The following is an 18,337-nucleotide window of genomic DNA, read 5'->3' as shown; positions in this document are numbered from 1 at the left end:
AAAAATCAAATTCTCCATGCCAAGCAGAATTGGCACCAATATTGCTAAACCTATTAATAAGACACCGCGCCCCGCAAACTGCTAAGTGCCTACTCTGACCCTATCAGCTAGTCTGACCTTTCCAGAGCCAACAGGGTTTTTATTAATGTTGATTGATTGGCAGCTCTCACGAGGCTCCCAGAGTGGAGTAAAGATGGTAACTATGGTGAGAACCGTCTTCTCCTCTGCTCCTCCCCTCACCAACCTCACCACCCCTTTTACCACACACACACATACACACACAAACACACATGCACACACAAATGAGCACGACACAGGATAAGTAAAACCTGTCTTTATAGAACAACGGGCTAATTTGTTTCAGTCATTTGAGGCACAAAGAGCCTCTGACCTCTTCAGGTAAAAAGAAATTTGGGCCGTAGTGTTGAATAACACTGATCTCTTATGAAAGCAGATAGTGGGCCCAGCTGTTGAGATGGAAATAAATGCAGAAGCTCTAATAGCTTTGATTAAAAGGAAAAGGTGGCGCACTGCTGTTGCCTTAGCAACCAATGGTCTGAAAAGGCAGCAGCCTGTGTGTGTGTGTGTGTGTGTGTCTGTGCGATTATGTGTATGTGTGTGTGTGCTGTTGTGTTTGTGTTGACAGGACTCAGTGTTCCTGCCTTTAGCAAACACTGTGAAATGGCAGCAGTATTTTTGTGCATCTGTGTGTGTGTTTTGTCTGGGTGTTTGATCAGTGGCTTATTAAAAAACAAAAGCACTCAAGCAAATATTTACCACAAATACTTTGTAAAATCACAAGGTAGTGGGTGGGGTTGGGGGGGTGGATGAAGGGTAATCATAGACACATCCTTGTAACTCCCTCAGTGAAAGTTCACAACATGCTCATCATACTTACTATGGCTTGCCTGCACTGCATGGTATGTAGCCTGAAACTGTATGGCGGCACAGACATGGCTCGCATAAGAAAAAAAACACGCATGGCTCGTCAAGCTGCCTCCGAGCATGAGTTGCCACAACTGAGACTTGTGTCATAAAACACCAGCAGAGGGTTTGCATTCCGTTGTTTGGATCATTACACAAACATTAAATTATCATTTTGATTTCATTCAACTGCGCGCGCTAATGTGCACAAGTTTTGCTCCGAGCTCCAACTTTACAGGCTTTCGCTTGTCATGTAGCCGATCCTGACTGTGATTTCTCCTTATCATTTATTTTTTTAATTATCTTTTCATTGCATTATACGATTCCGCCCCTGCATATTGCTGCCTGTATTGACTTATAGGTATCTTGATAGTGTTAAGGTGGACATCCACATGGCAATTTTTGGGCAATGCTACCAGCAACAGGCAACAAAGTTAGATAAAAATCAGTTCAAAGGCTTCCTGACGACAAGGCATTGTTATGTGATTAAAACAATAATGCACTATTGCTCACCCATGTTGCCCAAAAGCCTGCCTTGTGTCCCTGCCACAGTGCGCTTCATCTAATCTCACAGTGTGTGCGGCGTTTATTGTCTGAACAGTGTGTTTTGGGACTATTATGTTCAACCCCCCGTCTCCACAGTGTTGAAAAGAGCCACCACCATCAAAAGGAGAGGGATGGACGTGGTGCGCCATGGGCAATCAGGAGAGGAACAATATGGTGACATCTCCTCCGTAGGTGAGTGGGAGTCTGAGCAGGCTTATAAATTTGGCACATAAACTGTGGTGCACAGGGGCACATGATTTGAAAATTAATGCGCCGTAGCATCCAATAAGGAGGAGTCTACTGAGGCATGAGCTCTGCTGCAGTCTTGTTTGGAGGTTTGGGAATGCAGATTTGACATTGCTGTAAACATTGCGCCACCGCGAGCACAATTCAAGATTGGTATTGGGCACACACAGGCGCCGTTGGTTAAAGCATAATTGCTCTGTCTGTCTCTCTCTCTTTGCCCCTCCATCCACCCCCCAGGCATCCCCATGGCCAGAGTCAGCATCAGGAGCGCTAAGCGAGGTCCCACGGCGTATTTTCGCCGCAAGGAGCGTCTCCTGCGAATCTCCATCCGCCGCATGGTGAAGACACACACTTTCTACTGGACGGTGCTGGGCCTGGTGGCTCTCAACACGCTGTGTGTGGCAATTGTTCACCATAACCAGCCTCTCTGGTTGTCCAACTTCCTCTGTGAGTCTAACCTCATTTCATCCTCACATGTCCCGCAGCATACAGGGTTATCTCCACATGTGGGATGTCCCGAAGCAGCCCGTACACCTTTTGTCTCACGACTATAAGGGCTGTCCGATGGCTCTGACATTTGTTGTTTACCATTGTTTTATTATCATTATAGTTGTCAGGGTCTTTGTATTTTATGATGTGTTTATGCCTGTTTGTGTTGTTTGTGTTCCAGACTATGCAGAGTTCCTGTTCCTGGCTCTGTTTCTAACTGAGATGTTCCTGAAGATGTACAGCCTGGGACCGCGCCTCTACTTCCACTCCTCTTTCAACTGCTTTGACTGCAGTGTCAGTACTCCCTCGCCTCCCCTACATCTCTGATTCATTCTCTCTGATTCTCTCTCTCTCTCTCGCACAAGTACATGTGTACTTAAATTATGCAGCATCAGTACTCTCTTCCTCTGTATCCATCTCCGTTGCTCTGTCTTTGCGTCTCCCTCCTTCCTTCTCTGTCCCTCATTATTTCTCACTCTCTGATGAATGTAAATGCATGTGGATTTGTACCAATGTATTCTCATTACTGTTTTCCTCTTTGTTTATCTCTCTCTATATCTGTACATTCAGGTAATTGTTGGTAGCATCTTTGAGGTGCTGTGGGGTTTCTTCAGGCCTGGTACGTCCTTTGGCATCAGTGTCCTGCGTGCCCTTCGTCTGCTTAGGATCTTCAAGATCACTAAGTTAGTGTCGCAGCCCTCCTCACTTTATGGTGTTTTTTCCACTAATCACATACATTCATACGTCACTGCAGAAAGTGAGACCTGACAGCAGTGTTATCTGCAAATGTTGAGGACCCTGTTTGTAAGCTCTGTACTTGTTTGTTTTGTCCTTACAGACTGTTTTGACATATTTTGACATTAATATGAGATGCTTCTTGCACTTACTTGGCATTTTGTGACTGTCAAGGTACTGGGCATCTCTGAGAAACCTGGTCGTCTCTTTGATGAATTCCATGAAGTCTATCATCTCCCTAATCTTCCTCCTCTTCCTCTTTATCGTCGTCTTCGCACTGCTTGGCATGCAGCTCTTTGGTGGAAGGTAGGAGTAGATATTCATACAAAGTTGTGTCTGAGTCAAATATTACTGCTGAAGTCCTGCTGAAGCAGAAGGATCTTTATATAAAATGCTTTCAGTGCATCACTGCTTACAAGTCCATAACGAAATGGAGTGAAGCTAGCAACTAGTCTGGCAGAGCCAGACGTGAAATTAATTTGACAGAAAATATAGACAGTTGTTCTCTCCCACACAGTTTGGTAAACATTTCTTATCTGGTTCCAATAAATACACATTCACAGACATGTGCGTTAATTTTCAAATCGTGTTTGTCAACTCCCCAGCCCGTTCCTCTGCCTCATCTTTTCTTGTGCCCTCACACAGCTGAAGAAAAGATAGATTGTCCTGTGTTAGGCCTGTCTCCTGTAATTGTTTGCTTGGTACCAGGAGACCATGTGAGCTCAGTTAGAGATTTAAGATTCTGTCTTTGTCACACACTTAGCCATTGTTCCTTGGTTTTCCCCTGAGTCGAAGGCTGTTTCCGAGAAGCTGTCAGTTCAATAAAGGCTGGGCGAGGAAGACGAGCATGGCCTTGTGTTTGAACTGGCCCCTAGAATACAGAACTCACAGAAAACAGCTCCCACTCCATCAGCCAGCCAGTGCAATAGGAGGAGAATTGATTTCTCTCTGACAGAAAGAGAGTAATCCAAAACACTAGACCTGGCTCAATTTTTGTCTTATCTCTCTCTCCCAGGTTCATCTTCGACGACTACACCCCGACAAACTTTGACACCTTTCCTGCAGCCATCATGACTGTCTTTCAGGTCTGCAAAGAAAGGAGTCACTGCAGTCTTATTGCACTTAGTTTCCCCCAAACCTGTGAAGCGAATATATAGTACAAAAAATGTGTTATTATTTTTTAACTACATTGTAGCCACTCTCCTAAATGTGGAGGTGGCGTTGCTAAACCATTGCTACCAGCTAGGATAACTCTGAATGTTAGTCTTCTGTGTTTATATGTGCGTGTGTGTTGGTTTGTTGGTGTGTTTGTGTGTTTTCTAAGATCCTGACTGGGGAGGACTGGAATGAGGTGATGTACAACGGTATTCGCTCTCAAGGAGGGGTCAAGTCCGGCATGTGGTCTTCCATCTACTTCATTGTCCTCACTCTGTTTGGAAACTGTATCCTTCTCCATCCTTCCTTCAAGGACACATTTTTATTTGATTTTTAGTACTTGGTGCTTGAAAAAATGGCCTTCAAGGTATATATTAAACAAGGCTGAGGCATTTTGGAGACCAAGCTCCTTCTTCAGACCATAAAAACAGAACTACTCTTCAGTAGGTAACATACTCTGAATACTGCCCTTAAAAGTACTCTGAAATTTTGTGCAATTTGTTTCATAAGAGTACATGTCATGTCCAATTTATAGGTAGTTAAAGGAATGTGCAATTTCCAGGGTTATCAGAAGTAAAAAAAAAAAGAAATGCTTGAAAATAAAGTTTTCTTTAGAAGTAATGAGGTAATGAGATGTAAGTCAACATCCTTTAAAAGGAATACATCATGATTTTTTATTTTTTTTTCAGTGTTGTAGCACTTGACCATGTCCTTAACCCATTTGTGATCAGACACACTGCTTAATGTCTTCTTGGCCATTGCTGTGGATAACCTTGCTAATGCCCAAGAGCTCACCAAGGTAAATTAAAACAATATATTTAGTCACGCTGAATGAACAACTCCTGGATCCATTTGTCTCATTCTTCTGTTTCTTGACTGAGCCCTCTCCTTAAAGCTGTGGATCTCGAACGTATCTGCAGTTCTGCTCAACGCTTTTAAAATCCCGACTTGAGGTGTCATAATTTTTCAGTCCCATGTTGGTCTTTTCTCTTCTTCCATCCTCTCTCCTCCAATCAGGATGAAGAGGAAGCAGAGGCGGCCTTCAACGAGAAACATGCTCTCCAGAAGGCCAAGGAGGTCGGGCCGATGTCCTCCTTTATGTCCTCAGAGTAAGTTGCTGTATGCAGCCGCTCTGCCTGCCTGACCTCCTCCTTTCCTCACTCTGTCTCTCTCCTTCTCTCCCTCCCTCCTCCCCCCAGGGACTGTCTATATAGGACTAACCAGCGGTACCAACTCCCAGCAGGAGTCACTGTAGCCTCCAGCCAATCTATCACGTAGCATAGTAGTTTTGTCTTAGCGCTGAAACAACATGTATAGGTGGAGGCTAAAGGTCATCACTATAGAACTTGACGTTGTGGTTCAGTGAACGCCTGTTGAGAGCTTCAGTGTTTCAGGCCGTCCCACTAGTGAGGTGTTGCTACGTCTTTACTGACAGGTCTACTATCTTGTCTTTCTTCTGCTCCCAGCTGTGTAATTTGCCTGAAATTGAAGTCCATGTCTCCATGGTTACTGGCAGGCTTACTGGTTTCACCAAGGGGAGGGTAGAGGGGGTGTGCTTATATTGTTGTCATGGAGACAGGGTTAGTTCGTGTCCAAATTAATAAAGGGAGCCTATTACAGTAATTTAGCAAAGACTCTCTGTTCACTCTCTGGGAAGATTATGCTGCCAGGACGGAGTATAAGGAAGTGTAACAAAGTGTCCGAAAGGATTTGATCTTGTAGTTGCTCGTAAAAATTAGATTCATGCAGCAATGTTACTTTGTTTTATCAGTGCCCAGGTTAATAGTATGGATGATCTGTCTCAGGGAACGGCTGCATAGTGCCTTTTTGTAGGCGGTGGACGTGCATGTGCATGCACAGAAGTGAGGACCCCTGACTGTATGCACGCTGTGTATTGAAAGCAGAGCAGTTTGCTGCATGGGCATGTGGAAGACATGACAAGATCACATTTGATTAGCGTGACATTCTCAAAGAACTTCCAAGCTAGAATTCGTTGTTTTCTCTTTTTGTTGTTTTTTTTTGTTGTTTTTTTTAAAGTCTTGCCCATTTCAGTGAAGCTAGACAGAACTGAGGATAAAGAAAATTAGAGTTGTGCCTTAGTGTCAGTGGACCCAATTTTCAAGCAGCTGACATAGTGAGGGTCAGGCTCTTGTCAGAAGCCATAGAGGAGAGAGGAATACCACAGGGTCATGTGGGCTAGCATCTGTATTCAGAATGGACTCTCTGAACTTTAAGGGTTTCTGGTCTCATCCCTGATGTCAGCAAAGAAACCCTGGCAGTACCTGCCTCTGCTGACCTTGGTGAAACTTGCATGAGGGTGATGCTCAGTGAAAGAGGGAAAACGCATGTATCTGGTCAGCATGATCAAAGGAAGAAATACAATTTGTGGCACACACTCTATGACCACCCTTTTCAAATATAATGCAAGCGATTGAAACTGTAAGATTGATGTATTTGGTAAATGTTTCCATTGTGTGTGGACTTTTTCTTCCTTTGCGCATAGTTTTTAATCCTTCACCCAGATGCTCTTGAGCATTCTGAACTGATCTGAATATTCTGAAGCTCAGCACACATATTCCCTCTCCGAACTTGCTAGCATGAATTGAAAGAATGCTCATGTGTCAGTGCTCTGAGGTGGCAACGGTGCTCAGAGATGCATCCCAGTATGTGGTTGTTTTGGGTATCTAAATATGTCCTCCTTTCCTGTGTTTGCTGGTGTGTTTGCTGATGGAGCCCATCTCTCTGTGTTTTATACCTGTGCCACACTACAGCTCTGACTGTCCGCAACATCTCAATCTACCTGAGGTGTCTTCCTATCAATGTTGCGCTTATTGTTGATGTTTATGAATGTTGTTCAGGTTGTTCTAATACTGCAACCATCTTGTTTGTCAATGTGCCGCTTGGCTCCAGGGGAGACACACACCAAAGCATCAAGTCCAGACAAAATTTAGCCTCCAGCTCTTGATAATGAATTAGAAAAATATACTGTGTGCGCAATGGAAATATTTCCTCACAAAGAGATTATATTAATTAGAAATTAAATGTGTTTGAAGTTAATATTTAATTTTGCAAAGTCCTCTGTAAAGCCTTTTTACTTGATTAGTTTATACTTGAGTGACAAATTAGGAGCAGCATATAAATGGTACTGACAGCAAATGCAGTTAAATTCATTTGCCTCTGTGTACAAGGGTAGTCTGTGAATTTTGAGGATTGTTTTGCTGTGTGTTTCCTGGCCTGTTTTGTCTCTGCTCACAAAAGCACTAATGTCTTGTTTTCAACCAATCGCTCATTGATAACACGGACCACACAAGAGTCCACGCACCAGTAAGTAACACTGTCTGTTCAGCTCTCTGAATCTCTCACAAACGCCCTCCTGATTTTCTTAAATGGGTAAATGTCCTAGACTCATTTTCTTGTATAATATTCTGTTCACGATCCTATACAGTCTCAAATCTTTTTTGATTTAGCATCTCTCTATCTACTCCACTGATTTCATTGTGCATTTTTCACTTCTTTTATTGTAGTTACACAACAACCCCGCCTGGTTTGGTTAATTTATCACATAAACATCTTCACTGATGCTGTATATTGCTTCATGTTGAAATGAAATTGCTTGTTGTTGTCTATGAAGCGCTTGCACATCAGAGCAAAGCTAACACTGTGTAGTACTCATTTCGCAGTATAAACATTTTCTTTACTAATTTAAATTCATAAAACAAAAAGGAAAGCAGAAAAGTAGCAATTTGAGTCCATCAAAGCACATTTGCAAATGCTGTTTTGAGTCTTCAGGCGAATACATAGGATGCAAATGAAGGCTTCAGATTTGGATTAATATGTAACACTATAAAATTTCTTAAATCAATGGTTAACACTAATACTAACCTCATCTAATTTAAACTTAAACCTTTATTAAACTTGACACTGTATAAAATAGCTAAATTGCCTCAGGCTGCTGCTATGTTCTGACATTGTGTCTTTTTCTTTCTCTCCTCAGTGGCAGCCGGAGGAGGCGGCCCTACCTGTACAGGAAAAGAGCCATCCACCGCAGCCGGCCTGCCTACTCCTACTCCCTGGAGGAGGCCCAGGGCAGCATCAGGGAGGGCTGCCCACCCCCACCTCTCAACACCTCTAACTCTTTCATGTCCAGGAGGGAGAGGAGAAGAAGGATGACCATGTCAGTGTGGGAGCAGAGGACCAGCCAGCTGCGGAGACAGCGCCAGATGTCCAGCCGCGAGATCCTGTACAGCAGCCCCAGTGAGGAGAAGGACGGGCCTCCCGCTTCAGCCCAGGGCCAGCCTGGACACCCGCTGTCACAGTGCCGCAAGGCCACTCAGCGTACTCCCTCAAGCAGCCTCAAGCGCCTGGAAGACCCCCCGGCTCCTACTGCCGAGATGCAGACTGCAGCCTCACCAATCCACATGGACATGCCTCTGGATACTGGTCTGTCTGGTAGCATACCTGAACCGCCACTGTCAGTGTTGGTGCCAGAGTCTTTAGATCCCACCAGCATGTCTGTTCCTGACCCCCCAATGTCCATACTAGAGCCAGCTGAATCAGATTCCACCTCTGACGGCGGAAAGCTAGGTGTCAACCAAAGCCACAACCCTCTTAGTGAACATCGGAGCCCCAGGCTGAACGGCGAACGGCGGCACAGAGCCGTGAAGAAGTTCAGGCCGCCAGATAACAGCGACACCCTGGCGACCCCTGAGGCAGGAGGTCATCGTGGTATCAGGGGCAGGAGGGCACTGCATCGTTGCGAACCACAGACTGAGGGGTCTTCTCCGGGGGATGGAAGCCATTTGGCTAGTCGGTCTGCCAGCAGGGAAAGGGGAAGAAACGCAGGGGAAGCAGAGGATAAGGAAGCGGGCACAGAGAAGGAGGGAGAGGTGTGCCAACCTGAAGAGAGCAGGTGAGACAGATCTACAGCTGCTCATCTAAGAGGTTTTCACTTAAAGGAATTCCTCTCCCAAAAGCTCTATATCTGAAATGAAATAAGTTAATTCACATGGCTCATTGAAAACAGTAGCCATTTCTGAATTGAGTTGAGTTTATCGGCAACTTCGACAAAGAACCACGTAAAAGCTGTGAAAACGTCTGTTTAAAAGTCTCCAACTTTTCATGCAGCATAATTCAAGTCAGTGAACTGAGACAAGCATCATTGCAGCTAATGTGTGAGCAGGGCTCTTGGCTAATGGACAAGCTAGATGTGGTCTTCGTTTTGGCGATCATGCAATTTAGTCAGGCATTTTCCCTAAGTGGTTTATTTAGCTATTTCTTAGCAAAAGAAGATTGGTATGGAACACACCGAACATATGAAAGGAGCATCAAGACTTGGAGAACGCTGAACAGAGAGTTTGATATGGAGCCCCCTGGGATCAGATGAAAAAAACACCCATGTGTAAATCTGTAATCTCAGTTCAGAAATCTGTGCAAATGAATCCATGCCCACGGATTTGTAATCTGTGCTCTCAGACTTCAAGGGCAAGTAGTAGTTTAAGAATTTGAAATGGATGTATTTTGTTGTTGCTTTTTTTTTTTTCAAAGTTGAACAATCAATTCTATGCTAACAGAAGTGGCTACACTTTCTTGAACCTTCACTCTCCATGAGGCTATTCCAAACCATTTGCTTTAACATTCAGGACAACTTGTGGTGAGGAAATGACACAAAATATGTAGTTTTTGGGTGAATAATTCCCTCATGTGTGTCAAATATCTGTTTAATATGAAGTCTACAAAACTTGAGGTTACGAGACACCTCACTCAGAGAATATTTGTTTTGTTGTCTCACTGTTGTCACCTTGCTGGTTTAATATCATCAACATCAGTGCACAACACACATACATGCCTCTCTCTTCATATCTATCCAATAAAGTCTTTCTGTGTGTACCTCCAGACTGGACGACCAAAGCCAGGGAGGGGACGATGACCCGCCAGACACCCAGACTCAAGTGGGAGCCCCCTCTCCTCAGAACCACGAGGAACCCTCTCAGGAATCAGACCTGCCCACTCTCCAGCAGAGCTCGCCCCCAGGCATCCCAGAGGGCGATAAGGGAGACACGGAGGCAGAGCACGGCACAGCAGTGTGTGTGGACCAGGAGAAATCTCTGCTCAGCTCCAATGTGATAATAGAGGTGCCCAGCGTGCAGTCAGGCCTGGAGCTCTCCACTATCACAGGTACAGCTGCAGCTTTGACTGACTGAATAATAAGTTTGCATTAAACATTATCAGGGGTGGTGTTGCTACATATCCTGACATTCTGAAATACTTTAGATTTTGTTGATATGTTAATATGTTTTTTGACAAGTGTGCCAAGAAATGCAACATACTTTGTACAGATAAACACCAATAACAAACAGATAATATAGTGATAGAATGTACAGATAAAAAAAATATCTAATTAAGATAAAAGATAAAATAATATATACATCTTATAAATACATGAATAAATAACAAAAAAATAGAAAATTAATCAGATAAAACAAGAATATTCCTTCATAAGCACATCTACCAACAGAGCAGACAGCTTAAAGGCACAAGTTGGTTTACTTTCAGCATTTCTGCAGTTTTTTCCATCTATCTGGGACAAACTGAAAGCTGACCTCCTGAGATCAGTATTTATTTGAGGGGTCTCAAGAGTGATAATGTCCTGAGAGTGTGTTTCGTGACATACAGATTTGTGCTTTCAAAGGAATGAAATATATAAGCGTAATTTTCTCAGCAATACCTTGTAAATAAAAAGAAGGCAATGCTTTTCCCTTCTGTCACTGAGCAAAGACCATCCACTTTTGATTTTTTTTAGTACACAGTGATGATTCCTGAAGCCATCCCTGTTAATAAAAAATTTAACCTTATAGTAAACTGTGTCAAGTGACTTTTAACACAGGTGGAGTTGCATCAACATGCACAGTGTTTCCATGATGTAGAACTGACATTATAGGTGCCTGAACAGTTCCGCTCTGTTTTCAGGAGAAAAACAAAGAGCTCGTCCTGTAAAATGCTTCAAGTCTAATCCTCACTTTTTTGTGTGTTCAAGTACATGGGTCTTAAATGATCAGCTAACCAAAATACCTAAATATTTGTACACTGCATTGTGCTCAGTTTGGGTCCATTTTAAGGAACAAACACTGTGAGCACTGTCAACACAGTTTGGGGATCTTGAACAAAGCATATATTTAGATTTTGACTCATTCAAAGTTAATTTCAGCTTCGTTAAAGATATCTGCACACTGTCAAATGCATTTTGAAGATGTGACACAGCACACTGTCTATTGGCGCACAAACATAAAGAATACTATAATCAGCATAGTGGTGAACTTTGCAAGCTTTCATAGAGGCACGGATATCATTAATGTACAACGTGAACAATGGCATGGAAAATGGAAAACCATTTTCTCTTTGTAAAATTAATCTATACATTGTGTTCTAATGGAAAGGTAATCTTTAATTCAGTTAAGAGCTGCCTATCAAACCCTAGAGACGCCAGTTTATGCAGAAGAAGTTTTTGATTAACTGTATCAAAAGCCTTAGATAAATCAATTAATGAAGTAGCACAATGTTTCTCGCTATCAGATGCTCAAATGATATCATTTATTACAAGAGTTCTCTTTTCTTCCCACTTCTCTTCCTACCCAATCTTTCCTCTCCTCCTATTTCTTTTTCATCTATTTCTCCCAACTCTCCTTACTTTATCTTCTTCTCCTGTCTCTCAGTCAACAGTAAAGACCCTGAAGCCTGCAAGTCAGAGAAGGAGGAGGCAGAGGAGACCAAGCCTGTCAACACTGTGACCCCAGATAGCATGTTCATCTTCAAACCTGACAACCCGTAAGTTCCTGTCACTCAACGTTCTGCTCTTCCTTTAATTGCTTCACCTGTCAGAGCAGACACACGACAAGCAAATGGCGTGGACTCCATATGCCGCATGTGGTCAGAGGGAATTTACACCCCTGGAGCACTTGCAAAGTATACAGACTTTCTTTGGAGATTTGATGTGCTGTATTTGCCTTGTTATTCCTGAGTCTCCTCTCTCCTTTACCTTATGGCATGATCTTTTCTCAGCCAGTGTCAAATCACAGTCTCATTATTGCTTTCCTTGTTATATTACCCCTCCTGTCCACTGCTTCATTTCTGCTTGTGTCTCCTCTTGCTCAGGGTGCGACGAGCATGCCACTACGTCGTGAACCTCAGGTACTTTGAGATGTCCATCCTGCTGGTCATAGCTGCAAGTAGTATAGCGCTGGCTGCTGAGGACCCTGTGGCCACCTCCTCTGACTGGAATAAGGTTTGTATTTGTGTCTGGGTGTGTGCGTGCGTACACATTTAGGCAAATATTTTAGCATTCATCTCTCAAATTCAGACGGACAGCTGTAACATTAACGACTTAATTAAACCTAGAATAGTCCCGCTGTTTTACTCACTTCATTATCCCTTGTGCCATTTTGTTAACTCCTGATTCAGGATTTCAATCACTATGTATCTGGGCCCTTAGTCACAGCTTGGGTCTCACGGCTCCTTTTGCTCCCGAAGCAGCCAAAGAACAAAAAATGCAAATGTTTCCCCAAATCGTTTTGCTAAACATCCCGATGTGACATGATGGGGGGTAATTAAATTGCTGATGATTGAGGCAAATGGAGCCTGAGATGCAGTGACCCTGGTTAGTTATTGATGAAATGAGGGCAATCACGCTGTGTTGTATTAGCCTCAGTCAAGGGGTTTCTGTCATACTAAACCACCAGTTAGGAGACTGTGGGGGGAAATAACCCTTCAAATCATGAAACAGATGAAGTAGGCGAAAAGAGGGGATTCTGGTGAAGAACACATGAATTCCCTGTTCTGTCCACGGCAGATCTCATTGTCTTTCTTTCCCTTTTCATTCTGTCACTCACTCCCTGTTTTTACAGGTCCTGCGATATTTTGATTATGTATTCACTGGAGTCTTCACCTTTGAAATGATTATAAAGGTGAGCTACTGTGAGATGATTGTCTAATAATGAAGATGAGTTACTGTGAGATGATTGTCCAGTGATGAAGATGAGTTGCTGTGTGATGATTGATCGCATATAAAGATGTAATACAGCAAAACCAGGTAATGATAGTGTACATTAGTTTTGTCAGGGTCAATTCACACAAACTCAGGTGGTAAATTTTCATAAAGAAGGCGCTGATGGCTGCCCAGTGGCTGGGTGCATGTTGGGGGAATGCAAGTACTAAAAGAATTGGATTTGCACTACAGTTAAGGTCATGAGGTTGCCAACATTGACAGGATTCATCCTCTGGGGAGCATGAATGTGTTCACCAAATTTCATGGCAATCCAGCCAATATATTTCATGATATGTTGTTGAATGGATGAGCGATCACACAACCATCCTTATGTCCTGCCTGCCAGTGGGGCAAACATACCAAAATTTAAATACTTTTGTTAAACAGATGCATGTGTCCCTTTTATTAATGACATTGAAAATAAATGGTATAATATTAACCAATGTAGAGCAGTTCATATTACATCATTAGATGAGTGATTTGAGGGCAAACTGACTCCAACCCTGAACACCACACGGGAGAATACACATTTTATTAATTTTATGTCCCTGTGTTGTCCGCAGATGATTGACCAGGGTCTGATCCTCCATGACGGCTCCTACTTCAGAGACCTGTGGAACATCCTTGACTTCATCGTCGTGGTCGGAGCACTTGTGGCTTTCGCCCTCACGTCAGTCACGTGACTTATTTCAGATTCTCACATGGGCTAATCATATGTCTAAGCACAAAAATGTCTAGAAATCTTGTGCACACAGCTTTTACATTGTAAACAGGTATTTCACATCTCTACCATCACCCAGCGTCCCGACTTTGAATTCATGTCTTACTATGCACTTTGGCCACAGTCGCTGCAATGCGGTTGTCTCTTCCATTGTTTTATGGCTTTATAGCTGTTGATATTCATGTCCCTCTCTCTCTCTCCTGTTTTTCTTTTTCTGTGGATGGTACCACTGTGGGAATGACCAGCAGCAATGTGATGGGGTAAAGCTGAAAACGTCTACCTGTCATTATTAATGCCGTCCTTGAACATAATGTACTAAATGTGTACCCTATTCCAAATGTAGTATTAGTAGCCTTCAGTCCCTCAGATGAAACATAGAGACTGGTTAATGAGGATTAATAAGCAGCTCTGCAAAGAACAGTGTTTCCAACAATGCAATATATCCGGAAATAATTGTTCTGTGGTATGAGGCTGACCGTGTCTGTCTTCCTGGATAGAAACAACAAAGGACGAGACATTAAAACCATCAAATCTCTCAGAGTGCTGCGTGTCCTCAGACCTCTGAAGACCATCAAGAGGCTCCCTAAGCTCAAGGTCAGACAAGTTTTCTCTTTGTCTTTAATCTTTTCTAGTACTGCTTTTCCCTTGTGCTTCTGTTAATAGCATGCACTAGCGAATAAAGCCTGGATCTGAGTATTTAGCATTTAACTACAGACGCTCTTTTCATCAGTATTTTTCCCTTCCCTTTCCATTCACACACTGGACCATTTGTACAGCGTAAAGTTCATTAGTATTCATTGCCTGGATCTGCATCAAGGATGTTTGTGAGTGTGAGTGTGTACGTGCCTGCAAACCCATATTCATTTTAGTGTGCTTCTGTGTGATAACGCTCGGACATGTGCACACATCTATGCATGCACACACGCATATGCACACACAAAGGCACAGAAACCTACACCGCTTCTGTTGAGACACCTCTTCTTTCTTGTGTCATATTTGTAGAGCTGAGAGCAAAGAGAGGGCAAGAAGACAGATGAGGTGATAAACTGTGAGCGTCAGAGCATGAAGAGATGTTGTCAGGGCTGCGATCGCCACGTCTCACACCTATTCTCTCTCTCTCGCTATTGAGAGAAAGAGAGAGGAGAGGGATTTTTAGAAAGCCAAAGCGCACATGCTAAAATATTCATGCGCATGCATACACAGAGGATAACGCATGAAAATATTTAGGATACATATTTACAGTGTGATCCCCATAGGAGAACAAGTAATACATAACAGGAGAGATGAGAGGAGAGGTGGGAACAAGCAAAAGGAGGAGAGGACGAGAGAAGTGAAGACAGGAAATGAAGCAGGCTGATAAGAAGTGGGGGGTTGCTGCATGGGGGAGTGTGATAACAGGTAGTCATCATGGGAATGGGGCACCCTGCAGCCAGAAGTAGACATAACAGAGCATCTCCACTCACTGAAAAAGATAAATAGTTAGGAGAAGTCATTGGAATTGGAGACATATGAGACTGAATCGTTACTTTTACTCCATGGACTCAGACATTGGCTTCCCTTGCTCGACTGCCCCTACAACATCCAAACCTCCACCTCCTTCCCTCATGGTCTTTAATTCCATCTCTCCTTTTCTGCTCTCCCAGGCGGTGTTTGACTGTGTGGTGACGTCGCTGAAGAACGTCTTCAACATCCTCATCGTCTACAAGCTCTTCATGTTCATCTTTGCCGTCATTGCCGTGCAGCTCTTCAAGGGAAAGTTTTTCTACTGCACTGACGGTTCAAAGGACACAGAGAAGGACTGCCAGTACGTGAGCAGACTTGCTCAGTCGTTTGTCTAATTTCTGTTACTGTATATTACTCCAGTCATTTTATGAAAAAACCTAGGACAAATTGCAAGAGAAGCAAACTCAACTGATTTTGTATCCTCAGTTTGTCCTGAGTGAGGGGAAAAAAGTCCCAAGGAATCCCATTGGTGGAAAGTTTTGAAAATCACCTATATATGACGTGAATGGGGTTCAAAATTTTACTTTCAGATATCACTATAAAAATTCACAAGTTGATTACACACACAAAGACAAGAAAAAAAGTCAATTACAAGTTCTTTGAATTATTCTGTTTACATTCTGTCACACACTGTTTACACAGTGAATTAAAGGTTACTATATATATAGTAACCTTTTAATTCACTGTTATATAGTAACCTTTTAATTCAAGGTTACTATATATATATATAGTAACCTTTTAATTCACTGTTTAAATGTCTCTTCTGGCATTTACTCCAATTAGCGCATATCAAATCAGATAATGTGTGATATGCATTTGTAAACAGAATAAATCAAAGAACTTGTAATTGACTTTTTGTCTTGTCTTTATGTGTGTAATCAACTTGTGAATTTTTATAGTGATATCTGAAAGTAAAATTTTGAACCCCTTTCACCTGTGCATTAAAAAGGGTGTTTTTTGGTAATATGTGGTCATATACAGGTGATTTTCAAAACTTTCCACCAATGGGATTCCTTGGGACTTTTTTCCCTCACTCAGGACAAACTGAGGATACAAAATCAGTAGAGTTTTTTTTCTCTTGCAATTTGTCCTAGGTTGACCCCAATTTTGGCCTAAAATGACTGGACTATATGTTCGTTTGTTAATTGATTCATTTATGGATTGGCTGATTGACTTGTTGGATGGTTGGTTGAGTGTTTCCTCGCCTCTTTCCTCCATTCTTACTGATTTGTTACCATCATCTTCATCTTCCTTCCTTTCCTCCTTCCTTCTGAAATTTTTCATCAGTGTTTTATGATGCATCTGCCAGGTCTAACACTTTGTTCTGTTTCCGTTTTAGGGGTTACTACATTGACTATGGGAAGGATAAGAAGGAGGTGAAGAGAAGAGACTGGAAGAGGCACGAGTTTCACTACGACAACATCATCTGGGCGCTGCTCACTCTCTTTACTGTTTCCACTGGAGAGGGATGGCCACAGTGAGTCTCTGACCTGAATAAGTGGATAGGTGCTCATGAATATACGATGCATGAGGAAATACAACCAGAGCTTCTCAGCGCATGCCTTCTCAGGCTTTGAAGGCTCATCTGTGTTTATGAGTTAACCTTTCAAACACCTGTCCGGTTCTTTAATAACAGTAAAAACTGACTTTGATGCATGCAAGGTTACACTATTCACCCACGGTTAATTGACTTTTATGTTAAATATTTTCATGGTGGGGCACATCAGACCTAATAAAATACATGGCATGCATCACTGGCAACAGCTGTAGTGTATATGAATTGATGAGACTGGCTGCTGTACATTTTTAACATATGTGAGGTGCCACTATGGCCTCTCTTAAGCAGACAATCTGTTCAGCTATCTGCCTTCCCACCATCTGGCTCACCCTCAGGGCATTTAAACACATGGTAAACATTTTCAAATGTGTTTCCAGTGGTTCTTGAACTGCTGAGCTGAATTTTAATCAAATTTCAGCCTAGAGTCTTTTCTATCTAAATCTATATTGTTAAGATGAAGTTACTCTTATTTTTGTTGTTTCTATCTTGCTGACCAGCTTTTCACTGACAGAATTGTGGATGTTTTTCCTTAACTGTAAGTAATTCTTCTTCTTCTTCTTCTTTTTCCTTTTCCTCTGCCTGTCCTTCCAGGGTCCTGCAGCACTCTGTAGATGTGACAGAGGAGGACAGGGGTCCAAGCCGTGGCAACAGGATGGAGATGTCCATCTTCTACGTCATTTACTTTGTTGTCTTTCCTTTTTTCTTTGTCAACATCTTTGTGGCTCTCATCATCATCACCTTTCAAGAACAGGGGGATAAGATGATGGAGGAGTGCAGCCTAGAGAAAAATGAGGTGAGGGAGATCGACGAATTCACAACAAGCAAACCTTCCCTCTGTCTCGGCCTTTTTTACATATGGCTCTGAATATTATCATTCCTTATTCAGCTTCAGCAGTCAGTAAGCCAAAGCACAGTGATAGATGGAAGAGCTTCAGTGTAGGTGGTAGCTGATGATCAGGTCAGCTGGGTGGAATGTAACACACTCACTATGATGACCCTGGCTGTCAGCACACTAGTCATGAAACAAGTCGTATGGAAATTCGTGGTCAGTAGACAAGAAAATCACATTCAGCACACAGAGAAAACTTTTTCACGTGAAACAGAGAAATATAGGATTGCTGTTGTTAATACGAGTCACCCGGCAGTATGGTCTTAGCTCTTCTCATTTCAAAGAATTACTGCAATGTGTTTTTCTAGCTGTGAGTCAGGTCACACCTTCGTTTCTTTCCTCCCATCTCTCTTTCTCTGTCTCTCTCCTTTGTGCAAAGTAAAGATTTGCAGCAGCTGTGAAACCACTGTCTCGTCTGTTCAGACAGGATAAACGAGATGCACTCAGACTCTCTTTGAAAACGCATAAACGTCCCCGTAGAAAACATCTGTCTCATCTTGGAAACATGAGGGCAAACATCAACAGAAAACACAA

General features: G+C 42.7%; 1 protein-coding gene across 1 annotated transcript in view; it reads left to right on the top strand.

The window, feature by feature from the left end:
• Positions 1 to 18,337, top strand: part of cacna1ea (calcium channel, voltage-dependent, R type, alpha 1E subunit a) — a 95,582-nt gene that overhangs the window by 63,335 nt on the left and 13,910 nt on the right. Inside the window, 21 exon segments of the mRNA XM_030049210.1 lie at positions 164 to 205; positions 1,567 to 1,662; positions 1,954 to 2,163; positions 2,387 to 2,499; positions 2,776 to 2,888; positions 3,115 to 3,246; positions 3,956 to 4,025; positions 4,265 to 4,382; positions 4,827 to 4,894; positions 5,113 to 5,204; positions 8,096 to 9,036; positions 10,030 to 10,269; positions 11,805 to 11,916; positions 12,244 to 12,373; positions 12,993 to 13,052; positions 13,696 to 13,802; positions 14,102 to 14,113; positions 14,351 to 14,447; positions 15,497 to 15,657; positions 16,696 to 16,833; positions 17,506 to 17,707. Coding sequence (XP_029905070.1) covers positions 164 to 205; positions 1,567 to 1,662; positions 1,954 to 2,163; positions 2,387 to 2,499; positions 2,776 to 2,888; positions 3,115 to 3,246; positions 3,956 to 4,025; positions 4,265 to 4,382; positions 4,827 to 4,894; positions 5,113 to 5,204; positions 8,096 to 9,036; positions 10,030 to 10,269; positions 11,805 to 11,916; positions 12,244 to 12,373; positions 12,993 to 13,052; positions 13,696 to 13,802; positions 14,102 to 14,113; positions 14,351 to 14,447; positions 15,497 to 15,657; positions 16,696 to 16,833; positions 17,506 to 17,707 — 3,254 coding nt within the window.

This window comes from Myripristis murdjan, chromosome 4 (assembly GCF_902150065.1).
Source record: "Myripristis murdjan chromosome 4, fMyrMur1.1, whole genome shotgun sequence".
Classification (NCBI taxonomy): Eukaryota; Metazoa; Chordata; class Actinopteri; order Holocentriformes; family Holocentridae; genus Myripristis; species Myripristis murdjan.
This window is presented reverse-complemented; position numbering and strand designations above follow the sequence as displayed.